The sequence below is a fragment of the Hydra viridissima genome, unplaced genomic scaffold (genome assembly GCF_058129835.1).
Source record: "Hydra viridissima isolate aposymbiotic clone 2 unplaced genomic scaffold, HvirCarnegie_v1 scaffold_10, whole genome shotgun sequence".
Classification (NCBI taxonomy): domain Eukaryota; kingdom Metazoa; phylum Cnidaria; class Hydrozoa; order Anthoathecata; family Hydridae; genus Hydra; species Hydra viridissima.
In genome coordinates, this window is record NW_028324309.1 from 1,967,090 (window position 1) to 1,987,541 (window position 20,452).

General features: G+C 29.5%; 2 protein-coding genes across 3 annotated transcripts; one reads left to right on the forward strand and one right to left on the reverse strand.

Annotated features, from left to right (window-relative positions):
* The first annotated feature begins 2,907 nt into the window (after nucleotides 1-2,907).
* On the forward strand, nucleotides 2,908-5,272 carry LOC145193192 (uncharacterized). The gene is made up of 2 exons (XM_090099901.1): nucleotides 2,908-3,271; nucleotides 4,337-5,272. Exons 1-2 carry the CDS (start codon nucleotides 3,008-3,010, stop codon nucleotides 5,150-5,152), a joined length of 1,080 nt encoding a protein of 359 aa, XP_089956027.1. The 5' UTR covers nucleotides 2,908-3,007; the 3' UTR covers nucleotides 5,153-5,272.
* Nucleotides 5,269-13,662, reverse strand: LOC145193184 (GPI-anchor transamidase component PIGT-like). Of its 2 annotated transcripts, XM_090099900.1 has the most exons (13): nucleotides 13,317-13,662; nucleotides 12,954-13,137; nucleotides 11,878-12,112; nucleotides 9,489-9,575; nucleotides 8,942-9,023; nucleotides 8,741-8,832; nucleotides 8,456-8,552; nucleotides 8,165-8,218; nucleotides 8,026-8,067; nucleotides 7,597-7,752; nucleotides 7,333-7,498; nucleotides 6,062-6,139; nucleotides 5,269-5,655 (listed from the first exon to the last, which is right to left on the reverse strand). In XM_090099900.1, the coding sequence occupies exons 1-13, from the start codon at nucleotides 13,477-13,479 to the stop codon at nucleotides 5,388-5,390; spliced, it is 1,704 nt and encodes a 567-aa protein (XP_089956026.1). In that variant the 5' UTR covers nucleotides 13,480-13,662; the 3' UTR covers nucleotides 5,269-5,387. The 2 variants fall into 2 exon arrangements, 1 of the variants encoding a protein (XP_089956026.1); XR_016456260.1 differs by lacking the exons at nucleotides 5,269-5,655; nucleotides 6,062-6,139 and adding an exon at nucleotides 6,394-6,481 and having other exon boundaries at nucleotides 6,565-7,498; nucleotides 13,317-13,637.
* Nucleotides 13,663-20,452: the final 6,790 nt, after the last annotated feature.

The following is a 20,452-nucleotide window of genomic DNA, read 5'->3' on the forward strand; positions in this document are numbered from 1 at the left end:
TTTATCCTATGCCGGATATACTTATTTAAAATTTATAGCGCAATAATTAAAATATGTTAAGAAAGTTTGTCCATCCTACAAAATATACGTTTTTTAAACTGGCCTTCTATTTTTTTTCGATTTAAGCAGAAAAGAAGGCCGTGTATTTAAGTAGGCCATGGTCGACTTGTTTCGACTTTCGACTAGCCAACTTTTAGTCTATTTAGTCGAAGTCGATAACAACGCTGGAGAAAATTAAAAAAAAGAAGGAAGATTTTTAAAAAAGAGATTTTAGAAAAAAGAGAAAGAGAAGATTTCAAAGTGAGAATAGCTCTAATGTAGAAAGACACTATAACCACGAGTCCAAAGGTAGTAAGCGAAAATATCTGAGTGACTTTGACAGCATATTATTGTCATCGTCATTACGCGAGGTTAGAATTATTTTGTTCTATCTCCAAGTTTACACGTTGGGAGAAAGTTTTTGATTTTTTTCTTAAAGTAAAAATTATTTAAAATTTTAGCCTTAATTTTTAAAGATATAATAACTTATGCTTTAAATGATTTATGTTTAAACAAATTATTTAGAAAAAAAACTTGTAAAATAGAGCTCATTTCAGAAGTAATCATTACTTACTAAAATTAATAACTCATTTTCTCCCAACTTTTAAAATAGGAGATAGAACAAAATAATTCTAACCTCGCGATTAGTATACCATTATTTGTATTTGTAAATGTTAAAAGAATATATTCATGAGATAAATACCCACCTAACATAAGACGTCTTAAAGACGTCTTTGAGACGTCTAGATGACTTAAAGATCACTTAAAGACGTCTTAAAGACGTCTTATGTTGGGTGGGTAGTTGAGATTATTTATTAATTAATATAAGTAAGAAAAGAAGAAACCAGTGGTAAGTATCATTATTTTGTATTTATTTTGATTTAGACATTATTATTACTATTATATACATTAACAATTTTTGTTGGAAAGTATCTCCACCCTAACATAATCTCGCCACTCACACTATCTGGGCGCTCACAGAACCCCCCCCCCCCTTACACTATTGTCGTATATGAGAAAAACCCTGACCTCACAATACTGTGAGGAGGGATAATTAAATTAAAAACAACGATCGGAAAAGACGTACACACGAAAACTCATCAACCTGCCATGCAAATAAATGATAAGGAGATAAAGACGAAATGAAAAAAAATTAAAAACAACAACTGGGAAAAGACGTACACACAGAGACTTATTCAATCTGCCACGTAATTTGTTTTACAGAGGAAGACGGAGCTTTACAGAGAAGTAAAATAGAGTTCTAAAGGACCACTGGTAGCACTATAATTTGCTTTTATAAAGAGCTTTGGAATAAGGTATCTACATTCTAGTTGCAGTTGAGAATGATCTATATGCTTCAAAATTACAGCTCAATTATACGTTCCGCTGTTTGCAGTGTTATTTCATAAACAAGTGCAACAACGCATACTTTTAATTGCCACTTATCAGCTAGGTTCATCACTGAACAACATTAAGTTTGACCCCCTTGGTACTCCTAAAGTTGCTCATGAGTTTCATTCGCAACTTTAGGAGCATCAAGCAGGTTTTAAGAAAAGGATCTGCATACACAGCAAGTCGCTCTTTGCTTTTTTTCCAGAAGCTCACTTAAATGTTTTTTTCATCCAAATGAACTTCCAAAAACGTCAGGTGGAATCCAATATTCTTTACATGATTTTAATTATTTCTATTGGTTTCCATGCTCTATTAACTGATGTTTTAAAAAGAGTTACGTCATTTAAAGTTACTCCATCTAATGCTAAAATCTTTCCTAAAATAATTATTTGTTGTCAATGACTAATACTGGATCCATCGGCTGCTGTACACGTTTCTTTTAATAGCTGTCTTCACGAAATTTCCAGTGTTATGGTAGATTTGGATCGATGCTTTGTTTTTTCTATCACAACAAAGTTTTTTTATCTTCATCATTTTAATTAACATCTAAAAACATCTTCAACATCAATAAAATTCAACGCCGTCATCAATTTCATAAGCCAAAAACTTGAAATGCAAATCCTCTTTCAACAATTTGTTGAAGCATATCTTTGTTTTTATAGAGCTTTCTGCAATCTGGTGCTGCCAATTGACCGACATGGTATGGCTTAATTTGAATTGCATTCAGCCATTATTAAGTAATGATTCTTCGAGCTATTCAAGCAGATGATTCACAACTCTTAATAGAAGAAGATGGAGTTCCGTCGAAGGAATAAGGTTAATAGTGTGAAAACCATCAGGCTTGTAAATGGAGAATGAACAGTGTCGTTAAGATTTTTTCGTTTTTGCTATCACCACCAAAAACATTGCAATGAAAGTACAGAGCACTTTCATTGCAATGTGTTTTGAATAATCTCTTTTGGTGGAAATACTTTCAACACATTTTAATAGTGAAAAGAATTAAAACTTAAAATGTATTTTCTCCGCAAAAAAAATGATGAGTTCAAGTTTTTTCTCGCTATATCTGCTTTGGTTATTACCACCTATAAAGAAAAATCGAATTCTGCTTTTTACCGCGCCACAGCGCTGATTCTCAGTCTTAAATTTTTCATCCTCGATAAACAATTAAAACTCTTGAATATATACGGAAAATTCTATTACTTCCGCAATGAGCGGTTAGAAACAACCCGTAAAGTTTACAGAACATTTTGTTCAGCGATAATTGATCTTACATCGTCACTTTCAAAGCGACAATATCTTATATTTACAATAAAAGACCATTTACTTTAACGCAACGACTATAAAACTTCACGTAAAGACGTAATGTCGTGTAATAAGCAAAGTTGGCAAATAAGCAGATGCAAATCGCGCTTTGTAAAAATGCGATTCGGTCGGACACAATAATGTTTGCTTTTAAAACGGTGTTTTCAAACACTATAAAAACAGTTGTTTCATTTTAATCAAACGATTGCTAGCATTAGTAAAAAAGCTTCAACGACGGCAGTACGCGTTTTTTTTTCCTACGGTCTCTTCAAGCATGAAGTTTCATCTGATAATTGCTTCATTGATATTTGGGCTTGAAAATGTTGATTCTACGTGTTTGCAACACGGATGCTCATTCTCAAGCGGATTACTGAGCAGTGACATTCCATCAGAAGTTGACAAGTTGATTGATGCAGCCCCAAGTTCAAATCTGGTAAAAATAATAACATGGAGTGTTTTAGCTGACAAAAACCAAACAGAAAACTGGGAGGATAGAATTAAAGATTTGTGTGAATACATAAAGAAACTCGATCTAATGGTAAAGGTTTAAATTTTAATTGGATAATAAATAATTAAGACTTAGCAAACAAATATTCGTTTACGAAATGTAACTTCGTATAGTTCACACAGCAGCCGTGTAAAAACAGTTGCTTTAGCTTAGTCCCATTTCAGATACAAAAAAACTTTTTTAAAAAATTGTAACATTTAACCCAGAACACAGATTATGAATATTACTTTTTCAATCTTTGTTTTATGAACCGCAAAAATATTTTTTTACCCAAATTACTTGAACATCAAAGTTGATTAAAATTATGCTTGTTAAAATAATTCTTTTTTAAGCATGTTACATTTTATTTTGACCTCAATAATAAAAAAATATTTGCATGTTTGTTGATACCACAAGGAATCCCTCAGTTTTTCTCAGCTTTCAACTGTGCACTACGCAACAAAGTATCAAACCTCTTTGTGAAATCTTTACTCAAGGAATATTTAACCATTAAACCCCCAGAATGCCAACCTAAAAAAGCTAAGAGGCATGAAATTTGTTTTTTTTTTAAAAAAATATGTTTTCCAGAAATTCAATTGGTTACGGTATAAGTAGATTTAAAAACAAACTCTTAGTCTCTTAATGTATTTAAAATAAATGTAATGTAAAACAGGTTTTAAACTTGCATGCTTATGTTAACTAATAACAACAAGATTTTTGTTTATAGACGATTAAATTTAGTTGCTGTAAATCTTTCGGATAGTAAAGTGGGGATATTATCGACCGAATTATGTAATCACAAAAATATAGCCAAATATTGCTTCTTGGTAAAATGAGAATTGCAAACTGCTTTAAATTACGAAAATTTTGCGAACCTTGATCCTTTTAGCTGTGCAAACCACAATTAATTGAATCATCATTAACTAATAACGTTATGATCAACGAAGCCAAAACACTTCGCTTTAGGAAAAAAAACTAAGCGTACAAAATAGGTTTTTATTTAAACAGACCTTAAGTGAACCCCTTTACCATGTTTTTTTACTATTGTATCATTTATTATGCAATGCCTAGATTTCTTAAAATCACCTTAGCTTAGTGGAAATATTTTAAATTTAGATATTTGCATTACAAAAAGTAACTAAATCTCAACTCAGCTATCTTGCTTCATGCTTACCACTTTATTCTTTTGTTGGGTCTGCAAAGAGCTCTTCGATTAATTCTAAATACAACCCGATTTTCTATAAAAATACGAAGTTTCTCAACAAAATCGAAAGTGGGACATTCTGGTTGAGTGACACTCCAAACAACCCTTCTACAAAACTTCAATCGGCTGCTGAACACCAAACTTGTACATGGTTAAAACTTCAATTTGCCATAAAACTGGAATTAGAGGCACAAAGCCATCAAATCGAGCCTGCAAGAAATAAATTATTGCGTTTATTACAAGGCGCTACAGGTAAGCGCATCAATAAACCACAGACTACGGTGACTAGAAAACGGGTTATGTATAGTTGGAGAAAATTTTATGTAGCAACGACACAACTAAGTAGGGAGGATGCCGATATTGCTAAGAGGCAAGCTGAGATACTACTCGATCATCTAAGTAATAAAATAATGGACAGACGCAGTTACCCAGTCATTCTAGCAGGTAACATAAACTGGGAGCAAGGAACTACGGTTTATAATGAAATTAAAGGACACCGCCTAAAATTGGTCGACATGATGGATTCGTCTAAAAAGTCTTTTCCAAGGCCATCGGTTATTAATGTCAATAACGGATTAGAAATACCGAACGCAGAACTAAGAGATCAAGTTTGGAGCAGCGGCTTTACAAACATTTTAGCTGCTACTTTGATGGATAAAAGGAGCAATGGTGAGGGATTTTCAGACCATCGAGCTGTCTTTGCAGCTGCTTTACCCGAACAAATATAATTTCATAAAAACCACACTTTGTTAACGAAAACTTAACTGCACAAACCATTTTTTTGCTTCTATTGTTAAAACATTTTAAACGGATGCACTGTTTAAGTTAAAGAAAAAAACTCATGTAAATGACTTTTTTAAATTTCAAGTTCAGTGTATTTTAAAAAGAAACTAAGCTTGAATGGAGTGTAGTGAGGTCTGGGTTCAAATACACGCATTATATATTCCTCACTACGAAAATGAGTTAGGAGGCGTCGTTCCCTTTACTAAATATCTTTGAGTAAATACACTTAAGTTTATCGAACATTTTTTTCGGTGCGTTTTTCTCTTCTACTTGAAAAGTTCGCGTCGTTATGTTAAAAATAGAGCCAAATGCGATTGCAATGACCGTACAAGTTAAGCAAATAACATTGTACGGCATGCTAAAGTCTGGTAAGGGAACAGGTATCAGTAAAGGCTCTGTATAAATACGTCGAAATAAAAGATCAGTTCCACGATTGCATTGTTCGAGGCTGAAAATAAAACAAAAATAAAAAAGCGCTAAAATAAAAGCGGCAAAGTATTTATGAAAAAAAACTTTTACCATAAGAAATTTATTTCAACTATGTTTTGATATAAAACATTCCTAATCGATAAATATTTTTAAATAGATATTTTTAAATATTTTTAAATAAATAGAATAAAAAGCATGTAAAAAAAAATCATTTTTATGTAGAATTGCAATTTACGTAAACAACTTATGTTAACAAAAATGTAATGTTAATCTACTTCATTAAAAAAAAAAACTTATTTTATTGTTAGACTTGAAGTTAATTTGGTCGAAGGACTAAAAGAACACGATTAATTCATTTTACTTGACAATAAAATAGTTAAATCTACTGTAAATGAGACCTCCTTAACCTATTAAATGAAACTGACCTTGTTATCTTTGAACACAAATCCGATATACCAGAACTATTGGAAGAATCAGGAAAATTCCCACTGATTATCGATGAACTAAATAAGCGTTTTATAAAAAAATTGAAACACCAAAATAGAAAACAATTTAAAACAAAAAATACAAGTTTTAAGTTTGACATCATCCTTTCTATATTTCAATTCTTTAGCAGTATCTAGAGACTCGATTTAAAAACTTGTTTGCAGTTATTCTTTGCAATTTCTACGAATCATAAAATTTCTGATGAAAAGTATCCACGAATCATAAACTTTCTGATGAAAAATATTCACGAATCATACAGTTTATAAGTTTAACTTTTGTTTCCTTTTTCTTGACTTTTTATTTTTTAAAATTTTGTGTTTTTACATCACATAGATCAAGTAAAACACATGGCATCCCAGCTAACACAAAACGTTCAAGAAACATTCGTAGAACGTTAAAAACGGTCAGGCACGTTCTTTGTGTTAGCTGGGATACTCCAAACTACCAATTACATATCAGTTTACGGTGATGCACATAAAATTAATATATAACTGTCCTCCAAATACTACAGAAAACATAAAACCAATCATAAATAAAAAGCAAATAATCTCATCTTAAATCAAAAAAGGAAAACGAGACAAACAGAGTCTTTGGTGATTAGTAAAGCTATGATTTGTGTGAGGCATTCTAAGCAGCTGATATTTTATATTTCAAAAATTAAATAACACAGGCTATGAAGGAATAATTTTGAATATTAACCTTCCCACGAAAACTGAGTTCAATCAAGAACCTCTACTTTGTTTTGTAAAATTGGATAAAGTCGACAACTGACGATTAAAACTTTGAGGCAGTCAAAAAAGAATTTAGAAAAATATTAAAAAGATTATATCTAGTTATCATGTAGAAAACAAACTAGATAAATTTAATTTATTCCCTTTTTCATTTTAATTCCTTATTATTTATTATGTTCAGTGAACAATATTATAAGTGCCACTATAAAATCAGGTGATAAAAATATCAACCACTATGAATGAACTTTTGGAAGAACATATCTATTAGGTTGTCAGGAAAAGTGCTATTCATTTTTTATATGCGTTTTAATTTTCTCTGTTTTAATATATACACAATGTCAGTGGGTGATTTCTGGTCAAGTTGTTTGCCTAACATTAACTTAAACTTATTTTAAAAATCTTTTTTTCTGATTTTATTACCTTTTTTATATTCACTAATTTTTTTTTCCCCCCAAAAAAAAATCATTTCATGCAAATACCTCACATAGTATCCGTGATGAGAATCTGGAGGATGTTGAAGCCAATCAAGAAAAACTTTCTCATACTCATACTTTATTGTTAAAGTGCTTTGAGGCGGCAATAAAATCATAAACTCCATTGAGGTTGGTCGCTCTCTCATATTTGCAGGACTGAACTTTAATCTATCTTTAATACAATAATTGATTGTTAGTAATAATAATACACATGTTAGTTACCATTGAAGAAGAGCTAAGAAGCATCAAACGTTTGAAATTTTAATTTACCTGGTCTTACTGAGGTATCATTTACTTCTACTTTTAATGTATTGAAGTAGATTCGTAAAAAGTATGGTATAACATCAAAATAGGTCAAGTAAAATGATTCTGTCATATGAGTATTCTTAATGATACAAAAAATGCCACCCATCTCTAAACCAAAACCTGAAGAAAATATTTAAATGTGTGTAAAAGCTTGCTATAAATGTTTTTAAAAAAAAAAAAAAAAAAGGAAAAAAAAAAAAAAAAAAAAAAACATTTGTCAAACTTAATTGCAACACTAATTTTTCACAATCGTTTTTCAACAATATTGAATTTACAATTGGTAAGAGAAACATGCTTTCAAAAAAATTCATAACTTCAAATAAAAATTAAATGGCTAAAAAATTTCAAAACATCAATAAGTTTAACTAACATCAAAAATGTTTGAAAAAATACCTGTAGCATATTTATGTGCTGTTAAATATGGCAAATTAATACCTAAGAAATAATAAATTATCATTATATTAAGTAGTTTTAATGCAAGTGTTTTCAACTCATTAATGACAATACTAGATTTGTAAAATTGAAAACTCACTATGACGGTTTCTCAACTTTGTTTTCACAACAAGCTCAAACTCATTTGTAAAATCTAAAAGTAAAAATATTTTGATAATAATAATTTCTTATTGTTGTCCTCTAGAATAAGATTCAACAAAACCTATTGCCAAAATAATCATTTCTTTCATGCGCAACAGAATAAGATAATGATCAAGTATAACATGTTTAACTACAACATAAATTTCAACTTGTTAGTAAATAGTTAATTTTCAATCCAATATATAGCTCAAGATTGCAAGATATAAAATCTTTGTTAAGCCAAACTTACCAGTTTGTTTGAGATCAAAGATAGCTCTCCAAACCTCTGTCTCACCATTCTTGATTGTCTTAATCAAGTTGGGGTGTGGAAACATATTTTCTTTTATCTAATAAATTATGGGCATTAAATATAATTTAGAAAATTAGTAGAAAATATTTACAATAACATTTAAAAAAAATAAAAAAATAATTCTTTCTAAAATTGCAAAATTTTGTAAAAAAATCAAATATTTTTAGCAATACTTGAAATCTCCAATAAAACAAAAAATAAATATACTTAGTATTTTCTACTTACTTCTTCATCTAAATCAACTATGAGGTTACTATGTGATGCTAATGGACATATTGATTGCAGATTACTTCCAAATATTTGCTTCAATGACCAACCTTAAATATTAATTTGGAAGGTCACTAAGCAAATAACATGATACTTCTTAAAATGATTAATAGCTATAGGAAACCTGTAGACCATCCACATAAACAAAAAATCAAAAACCTTTATAAAGGCTAGCATGTTGAGGATCAAATACTAATGACAAAGTTTGCTTCAGCTCCAGAGTTACATCATCACACTCCCCCTATAGATAAATGTTTAATAGATAAGCATAAGTTAGAGAAACATCCTAACTTGTAAAGAGTATAAACATATATAACCTAGAAAGTAGATATAAACAGAAATATGAGCGTATTTATACACTTAACATCAAAACTTTCTTTTAATATCAAAAACAAAAGTACACTCAAATAAATTTGACAATTTCCTCATATATATATTTGATAAACTACACAACTTTCTCTCCTTTAATAATAACCGTGATTCAATTTTTTTCAAATTCAACTTTATTGATTAAGAAAAAATCCTTTAAATATTGAAAAAGAAAATTAGGTTTATAAAACATACAAAATTAAAATCAAAAAACTGTTAACCATTCACCATTAAACTGAAGAACTTGCAATATTATTGCAAAGAAGGTTAATAACGATGATTAAAGATGTCAAATTTTTGTGCACAATTGTTGCACAACTATTTTATGATAAAATACCTCACAAACTGAACGTAGGTGAACTGCAAGCGAATGATACGAAGCATCGAATAGATGACCTGCATTTAGTAACATTGCCAAACCAGCCTAGTATATGTAAATTATTATTATTATTCATATCATTGTCACCATCACCATCATCACCGTCATCAAAAATTAATTGTATTTCATATTATAGCCAAGTTTTTAAAATTATATTAAAAACTAATTCTAATTTTATGATACTTAGGGGCTAAAAACTTAGTTCTACTTATACTTAGCTCTAAAACTCTAAAATTTAACATTAAATATAAAAATATCTAACTGTAAATATTCAAGTTAAAAGATTAGCACATTCAATATTATTGGTTACAAATTCCACTTTTTTGTAGTCATAGTGAACTGGTCACTGAAGGCATCCCAAAATATTAAATTTTTTTCTTAACATTAAAGAACATTTCTTGAAATTTCAGAAAGATGTTGTGACAAAACAGATTTCAGCTAATTATTACAATGCTCCTAACACAACCAAAAACACTTTAAATTTTGTGATTTTGGCAAAAATCTTCAGATTATTAATAGTATTGGAGAAAGTCTCTTAACTGCTAATACTAGAGTTTTTATATTAATATCATTAAAAGCTCTTAAAGAGCAGATTCCAAAAATATGATAATATGATTTGATGATTGAACCAGTCAGAAAAATCTTCACATAATCGATTATGCAAGCATTTGTAACTTAAAAATAAGTGCTATAAAAATCTTAAATTTTGCATTTTTCAAATGCTTTTAGTGTTGAAGCAGAAAATAAAATATGAATAAATAAAAGAAATTACTAACTTAAAACAAAATACTTCATTCAAATATTAAAAAATATTTAAATATAATTTATCTTTAATTTGGAAAAACTTTTATCTTTTTTAAAAGTTTGTATATTTTTTTACTGAATTGCTTTTTTTTATAATTAACTATTAGGCCTACTAGGTATTTGCCTTATGAATAAAATGAGCATTTAGACCAGAAACCTTGAGTTTCAAAATGCATTCTTGTAAACTGTAAACCATTGAATCCGTTACAGAACACTGAAAACAATTTAAATTTTTAAAAGCCACTGAAGTTCAAATCATAAATCTCTGTCTATGCATGCATGCATGTATGTATGTATGTAAAAACCCATTATAAAAAAATATCTTTCAAATTATTTTGGTTTGATTAATGAATTTTGAAGTGGAACCAGCGTTGCAATTTATGAAAGATGGTTGTCTTATATTTTAATTATTCAAAAAAAGTAACTGAGATGGTTTGAACATTTTTTAAAAAGGTTTCAGAATGGCATCCCACCCCATCCCACTTCTCTTCAAGCACTTAAAAATAAAATTGCAACTTTTAAAAAAGTTGCAAAGATGGCATCTCAGCCCATCCTGCCTTGTTTGTTGCCTTGAATGCAGCACTTGTTGCCTCAAATACAGCACCAAACATTAACTCTATTGTATGATGGCATTGTGGAAGTTAAATCTGCTATTAAAAAAAACATTCCAGCATATTATTTACAGCACAGCTAATGTGAACTTGGGTTACAATTGGTTTGCTATTGCAGCATAAAAGTGCTCCAATTAATATTGAAATCAGTAACAACATGCCCAAGACTGGACATAACTTCATTGAAAATAAAGGTTTTTGTCAAACTTATATTCCTATATTTCATTTCAATAAGCCTTTGCCTTAAAATGAAGAAACTAACTCTCTCTTTCATATCTTTTCATTTTGTCAGTTTTTCCTTGAAATCATTTTGTCAGTTTTTCCTTGAAATCAATTTGTCAGTTTTTCCTTGATATGAATAATGTACTTCACAAGTATCAGAGCATTATGATAAAAACATCTGGTAAAAACCCATAATAATTTCAAAAAATTAGTTTCATAAAATTGAGTTAAATGTGCAAGAAGTGTGTAACATTTGAAGCTGCATCTATCTGCAAAATCTATTAACTCATAGGTCACTAGAAACAGGTTAAGTAAAAGTAATATGTTTTACATTTCTTTTCTTTTTCTTTTTTTTTTTTTACAAGCTGAATTTAATCTGAAATTAAAGTTAATTACTTCAGTTTTACAAAATCATCATAATTGATTGATTACAAACAATTCTTATTCTATCCTGTAAAAATTGGTCACATGATGAGGGTACCATAATGGGCATATGATTAGAGCTACTGTCATTCAATCATCTACTTGTCAAATCTTTTTATTATAATGAAAATACTAAATATAAAATTTTTTATACTAAAAATATAAGACAAGTCCATTATAAATACTAACCAAAGGGTTAATAAATAATTATAAATATTGATGTAAGATAAACCCATTATAAATATTGTTTGTTAAAAATAAAAATAAGGTAAAATAAGGTACCTGACCTCACTTCCACATGGTAGTAATTTCTTCCAAGGAGTCAGATTTTCTGTGCAAACAGTTTCTTTTGGCAAAGTAGCATGTCTTAAATGAACAGTTGTATTTAAATCATTTGGCCACACACCTTGTGGTTTAAAAGAGAAATTTGGACTTGATGTAGTATCTTTATTAATAAAATTTAAAGATGAGCAAAACTGGCCAGACAGTGCATTAACCAATCCATTCCAATGTATATCTACACTAAAAGAATTTCAAAAATTATGTAAACTTATATTGTTTTTTTATTTACTATATTAAAGAACTTTACTTTACCACTTAAGTATTATCTTGATAAAAAAAAAAGTGTATCCTTGTATATTATCTTGAATGTTATCTTTTCATAGAAAAACTGCAATACTCACATTTAGTTTTGAAATATGGCATTTATACAGTGGCGTATCTAGGGTAGGGCAGGCAGGGCACGTGCCATGGGCGCCAGCCTGAAAGGGGCGCAAAAGAGGCTTGGTTACGATACAATAAGCGAGAATTATATAAAATAAATTAAGAAATAATATATCATATAAAATAAATATATTATATAAAATAAATTTTGTGTCATCATTTATTAAAAAATTGTAATTAAGCACTTTATGTGGGGGAAGAGGGGCGCGAGATCGGTGTTTACCCCAGGCGCTATTTACCCTAGGTACGCCACTGCATTTATACGTATAATTTAAGAAAAAACTTACTTTCTTTTTTTTATGTAAAAAAAAAAAAAAAAAAAAGAAAAAAAAAGACAACTTATGATTGCCACAGAATGATTTGAATCTATTATTATACAAAATGATTTGAATCAATTGTAACAATAAAAATTTTCACTGTAACTATATCTTGCTATAATGTAGAATATTTTCATGTATCACTTCAATATGCTATATTTAACACTACATAACATTATGTAGTGTTAAATATAGCATATATTACAAAGATTATTCACTAATAAATTCTTTCATTAGTAAAATTAGTTAAAAATTCTTTCATTAGTAAAATCAAATAAAAATACACTTCTCAAATTTTTTGAAAATGCACAGAAATAACATACCTTTTTTTATCAAGATCCGGATGAAACCAAGCCCATAATTCTACACCTGTTGGTGCTGTAATAATTGGATAACCCCATTTACTATATTGCCAACGACCCTGGGTCAGAGAAAGATGTAATTCCAATACATGAAACTTCTCTATTATTTCAGCAAATGATTTAGGAAACAAGTTGAAGTGTAAGGCTAAATTAATAATTAAAAAACCTTACAAATTTGATGAAGAACTGACTTTCTATTTTTTAAACTAAATAAAAAAATTAAAAATAAAATTTTTTTAATAAAAATTAAAAATAAAGGTAAAAAATAAAAATTAAAAAATTAAAAATTAAAAATCAAAAATTCATTTTAACTGTTTAACTTACGAAGTTTGTCATCAAACAAATCAACATTCCAACTATTTGTAAATTGAAACAAAGAGTAAAGATGACCAGATGGCAAATGTCGTAGAAAAAGCTCCTCTGAGAATGATTCTGTACCACTTGTAGTAGATATGAACAAAATTATTGATAAGACCTCAAAAAACATTTTTAGTTCCAAAATACATGACTTTAAGGACTACAACTTGATAAACATGGTTATGTATTAACTAAGGTATCAAAATCTTTTATAGGTATAAAAGTTTCTTCCGTCCCATTTCGATCATCCAGGAACGGTTTTTAAACAAAAATATCTTAAGAAATGCTGGTTTTATCCGGTATTTCATCGTATTTCGAAGACAAAAAAAAAAGTAACGGAAATCAGTTTTTCCGTATGTTTCTAATTCGAAACGAAAACAGGATTGCGTTTGTTTTATTTTTTAATTCGAATATCATTTTTTAAAAAATGCTTATAAATTTACTTTTTTAAATTTTCGAATATCATTTTTTAAAAAATGCTATTAAATTTACGATTTTCAATTTAGGGGTTATTCAAAAATAACCCCTAAATTGAAAATCGTTTTATATGACGTTAAGCATAAGGGTTTGCCAAAAAACGTCAACTTTTTTCGTAAAAATGAGATAAGGTGCATATGACACCCTTACTATTCTTACTATTACTATCTGCTGGTTAGAATTTTTTTAATTTTTAACATTTGACCGTGCCAAAAACTTCCTCCAGAGTTAAAAAGGTCCAAAGTTTCGCTCTTTTTTTAGATTTGTGCGTTTTTCTGTTAAGAAGGAAATGATAAAAAAAGATAAGTTTATTTTTTGCTCAATATCTTTTAGACAGGATATAAATTCAATATACTAAAAAATTAACAAAAATAAATTTAATTTTAAAAAAAGGTTGTAAAACAACTTAAACTTTAAGGAAAAAAAAAAAAAAAAAAAAAAAAGGTATTGGCTTTAATTTATTTTCTGTTAAAAGAGTTCAACTGCTGAGTGGAAAATGAATAATGCTCCAAAAATGCGAAAAAGTAAACTGAGAAGCCATTTTGTAGCTAAATAGCAAATTTATGAAATAAGCGCATAAAAGATATTATTTCAATAAATGTGCACAGTTAAAGATAGAACCTTGTTAGTGTAAAACTGCAGTTACACACTTACAAACTGTAATCTTTCAAATAGTAGAGATAAAACTTTAAAGCATTTTTTTCCTCAACTATTAGATGTAAAGTCCTGATGTATTTTCTATGAAGTAGAAAAATATCATAGTAAGTAACAACCTAGGGGTATAACTACATGTTAAACAAAGGGAGAGTTATAATTCCCCTCCCCCCCAACCTTTTCATTTGTTTCTTTAACTCTAAGAGCGCAATTTATTTTTTAGTTTTCACTTGCTACAGGTTTTTAAAAGCGTACTTTTTTTCTCACTCTAAATTTTTTGTTTATGTCCATGTATAACTTGAAAAATTAGTAATTGCAGTGTAATTGGAGCGACAAATGTTTCAGACAGAATTGTGGTTTTTATATTCCTTTTACGAACCATTCGCCTTTTACTAAAGATTTATATTCATGTTTTACATGTTTCATTTTTTTGATTCCTAATTTTTTTTTTTTTAGTTATTTTTTGATTTAACTCTAACTTAATAAAATAACCCCTATCCAGAATCATCGTGTCCAAAGCAACCTTCATTTTTAAAAGAGGTATGGAAACTAAAAATTGCAACTTAAAAGTTATGGAAATTGACTTTTATCAAATTTTAAGCAAAGATGACGGTTCCTAAAGTGTATACAATCTTAAGACATTATAAATTTGAAGTTGCCACGCCTGCAGTGATATTTTCATTAACGTGAAGTAAAATTAGAAGTAAAAATAATTGATTTCGTTAATGTGAATAAAAATTTAAAATTAGGATATATCTGAAGAACGAAAACTGAAACAGAATTGAATATAAGCATCAAAAAACGAAAATAGGAATAGAATTAGGAATTATTACCGAACGAAAATTATTGACAATTAAAAAAATTTTGATACACTAATTAGTTTTTTTGACAATTAATTTACAAATTTTACATACTTGTTTTAAAATTGGCGCACATGTTTGACCATAACAATGATATTTGGAATGATTATAGAATGTATCAATGGACCACAAAACTGGTTAAGTACTTGTCATTACGTTAAGTATAAATTCAATGCGTTCAATCTTTTGTTGTAAAATAAAATAAACATCTAAAGATTCTTAAGAGTTGCAAATCAATCAATAACAGAATACTGAGTTTATCAAGGTTGTTGGCTGATAGGAAGTGTGACAGTCCTGCATGGAAATTCTTCGTTTACGATGAAAAAACTGACAAATCCACGTGTCTAGTACAGGACATAAATAATGAGAGCGCGTGTGGTGCATCTCTTGCCGGAAAAAATTCCAGTAACTTGGCAGCGCACATTCAGAGAATACATAAAGACACACACAAATGTTACACGGATGAAAAGAAAAAACAAAATGAAGAAAAAATATTTTTGAAACGTAAAATTGATGACAGCAATTCTACATCTTCCCGAAATAGTGGAAAGACAAAAACTCAGACAATAAGAGAGTGCTTTGAACACCGAATCACCGCGTGGCCAACGGAATCAAGTGAATATCAAGTGCATCAGGATAGCGTGATTGAAATGATTGTTAATACCAGCTATCCAACGGTATTGCTAGATCAGCCGTCGTTTCGAAAGATGATAAAAACGCTTGACCCAAAATTTAAATTGCCAGGTAAAAGTTAACACAACTAAATTTTTAAATTATTGTTTTAAATTCATTCAATGCTAAACAATTTTTAAATGTTTACCTGTAATTATAGTATCATTAATGTAACACTATAGTAACTAAAAACACAAAATGATGTGCATTAAATTTTAACTGATTTAAATTTTATATTCCAGGGTCTGCAACACTGAACAAGCGGATAAACGAGCGTTTTCTTCTACAATCGGCACAACTGGAAGACTTGATGAATCGTACACGCAAAGTAACAATTTGTCTTGATGGTTGAACGAAGAAGGGTCTCACAGCATCGTTCCTTGAAATATCTGCTTGTTTCTATGATACCACCATTGATAAAGCACGACATGCTTTCCTAAATTTGATGGAACTCCAACATCTCCACACGGGTGGGACGCTTGCCGAATGTTTAAAGAAATGTCTTAACCAGTGGGGTATTAGAGAAAATCAAGTTATGTTGATTGTTTCAGACAACGGGTCTAATATGGTTAAAGCCATCAGGCTCTAACCGGAAGTGCATGCAGCTAAGAAATCTGACGAATCTGAATCTTATGAGTTTGAATCTGACGAGTCTGAAAATGAAACTGATGAGGAAGAGATCTAGTCTCAGTCTGAACAAACTGATTTATTTCTTCCAGATCATATTCCATATCGTCGAATGCCCTGTATGGCTCACACACTCCAGCTTCTCATAAAACCAGTTTATGAACATTATCGTGCAACCATCTTAGAAACGAGACAAGTTGTATCAAGAATTAGGAAATCAAGTGTGGCAATTGAGAAACTTATTGACAAGTGTGGGAAGTCTGTGATAACTGACTGCACCTCAAGATGGAACAGTACATATCAGATGATTGACCGGCTGTTGAAAATAAAGACATCGGTGAATGAAGTTCTTACAGAAATTGATACATATTATTTTATTATATATGTTATTAGTGTATATAAATTATTTTCGGAATTTTATTAAATCTACAAAATTGCGTCTTACCTTATTTAAACTAAAAAAATGAAAATGGTAATAAATTGTAAGAAGTTCATTAGTCATTATCGTTAAAAAACAAGACAGGGTATATAATCTTTAAATTAGGTTTACTAATAACACGGAAAAACTCAACCCTGCCTTTTAAACCATATCACAACAGAATGGAAAAAAGATATGTATATCAATGATAATTGTTAGTTATTACAATTGTTATTAGTAAACTTTAATTTCAGACGGTTTACTTAAATTTAGGAATCGACACGTTCTAAGCAAATGATTGGATTCGTCTTCAAAACATTTCTTCACTTTTGGAACCCTTTGCAGTACAAACAGATATACTTCAGACCAATGCCCAGTCTCTTTCACAGGTTCTACCATCTATACTCAATTTGGAATGCCATTTACAAGAATATCCTACCAACAAGTCTTTGACAGCGAATCTTCTTGGAAATCTACGTCAACGGTTTCAATCAATTCTGAAGCCGGACTCAGATACGTTTAATCCTCTTCCGTCTGATGCATGTTTGTTAGATCCAACCGTTGCTGTCTTTATCCTCACACCGGAAATGGGCACCTTGCTCCATGCAGCAAAGATGTATATAATAAAAGTTTGTGGAGTAGAACAAGAATTACAAGCTGCTGCTGAGTCAAATGGATCTGAATGTGAATTTGCTGCCATAAAATGCTTTAAGTTCTTGTCAAATAAAATCTTTACAAAAAAAGGAAAAATTTATAACCAAGACAATCTCACTGTTGCAAGTCAGCTGCCAAGGTATTTGATAGACATAAGCGGTGATGAAGCGCTGCCAAATAACGGCCTGGTCTTTTGGAAACAAAACAAAAACAAGTATAGCAAGATTGCAATTTTGGCTGAAGATTTACTGTCCGCCCCAGCATCACAGGCGTTTGTAGAAAGGATATTTTTACTTTGTGGAATTTTAACTGTTGGTCGCCGCAATCGAACGAAAAAATCATTAGAGATGAAAATTTTTATGAAACTGAACAAAAACTTGTAATTATAATTCAACCAGATATTTTCTTTCAATTTCTTATTATAACTCAATTGAATCATTGAATGACTATTTTATGACTATTTGTATGCTTATTTAGATGTTACTAAGGTGGTTACTATGGTTACTAAGTTAAAAAATTGTTTAAATATTTTTCTTGAAATTTATGTATTACATTATTTCTTAAAATAATGATAGGGGAGACCGGGACTAGTTGTCAGCAGGGGTAAATTGACGAAGTGCGTTTATCTGCAGAGTCTTTTATCAAAAAGTATCAGAAATCTCAGGGACCTTTCCTAATTGACCATTTCATGTTGGGTCCTATGAATAAAACTACTATAAATATTCCAGTCACAATTGATTTACTATTATTAGTCAGGTTGTTTTAGTAGTTGTCGTTTTTCAGGATCTTTAGGCAGTTTATTGAAAAGCTTTTGGGGTTTATTGGCAAAATTTTCACAGGGGAAGCTGGAAAACAAAAAATATCTTTATAAAATTAATTTTTTTTAAAATTTTTATTTCTAACAATATTGAAAAAATTTATTTTTACAAAAAAAATATTTTTGAATTTTTTTAGGGGATTTTGTTACAGGAACAAAGGTGGGGTGTTCTTTTGTTACCAGGAACAAAGGTGGGGTGTTGTTTTGGCTTCATATTCAAACTACTAACTGCTACTAGCTCATAGAAATAATAAATAATTTTTATACATTTTTACTCACTAATACGTTAATAATCTTTTTTAAAGTTTGCGCCAACTTACCCCGGGGTAGGGCAAGTTTTTCTTTTTTTAAGGCCCCGGAAGGAGCCATAAGATTTTTTTTTAAATGAATGTAACTAGTAAAAGTTATCCAAATTCATAGACTTCAAGACTACACTTTAATTTTTTCAAAAAAATGTGTCGTTAGGACTACTAATTGCTGTAAAATTTGATAGAAGTAAAGTATGAACTGATTTAGTAACTGAAATAAGAACTAAAATGATTAAAATCATAAGAACTGAACTGAAATTAATTTCATCAGAACTGATTCAAAAGAAGTAAAATTAAAATTAGAAATTAAATCAATGCTACGAGAACGAAGTAAAAATGGAAATTGAAATTACATTTAGAACTTAAATATCACTGCCACGCCTATGGTCTTTAGTGAGCTCCTTTTTTACATTAAAAAAAAAAGATATATATAAGAAACTTAAAATTTCTTAAGAAAAATTTATTTTTGAAAATAAATATGAAATTCAATTTAGGGAGTTAAATCATTATCTCCCATTGATTTGTGCATTGAAACACAAGATAATATAGCTAATAATATGAAAGAATTCAAAAATTTTTTTGAAAATAAATATGAAATCTGAGGGTTTAGTGATTGGTCAATGAGCCTAAACTTGGATTCATACAGATTGGATTGCATGGATAACTGTTGCCATATAATAAATCTATCAACTACTCATATGATTGAAACTCTTGTTTTTGTAGAACAGCAGATTTGAATACCGTTGATTCAAAAACTACCATTAAGTTTACTTTCAAAATTGAGATGACGTCATGTTTGACGGGAAAGTAACGAGTAATTAGTATTAGTTGTATAATTATGAGTTAGTAGTAGCAACCAGACAATCTCTAATGGCCTTATTATAAAAGGACAAAAATAGACTTCGACAAAGCACTAATTGCAACAATTTTAATTGCAACTATCAAAAATGAATTGTCTATAAAAAATGTTTGTCTTTCTAGACAATCATTTTAAAAACGGACACTAAATGAACAATCTCGATTTTTTAATGAGGTATAGAAGATCTATTTCATATATAATTTGGACTTATAACGAGTAATTAAATTTTCACTGCAGCATCGTTTCAAAAACTGAAAACGAGCACAAAATTAAAAATACAATTTTTCTAACAGAAGTTCATTTTTTAATTTTTTGTCCAGCGTGTGCTGTTGATTAAAAAGTTAATGTCTATTTAAAAACCTCAAAATGGACTATTTTGTGCTCAATTGAAGTTCATTAATTACTCAGTTCAGTTGTTTTTCAATTCTCAGTGAATGTGCGTGAAAATTTATTTTTAAAATGCCCTCTCCAGTTTGGGATTACTTCAAAAAAGTTGAAGGTAAGTTTATCATTTAAAAAATTTTCCTCAGTCACTAAAATCTTTATCACCTTCAATAAAATTATTTTAAAAATATGTGATCAAGGAGTTGTCCTTTATAAAATGTGGATTAGTAAGTAGAAGATTCCAATAGGTGTTAAAATTTATTTAGGTTTGTGAATAAAACAATAGTGAAAAAGAAAAATGTTTTTTACTTTCATTTTATTGATGAATATGTACGCAAGTTTTAAACAATAATTAATCATGGGCAATGATCAT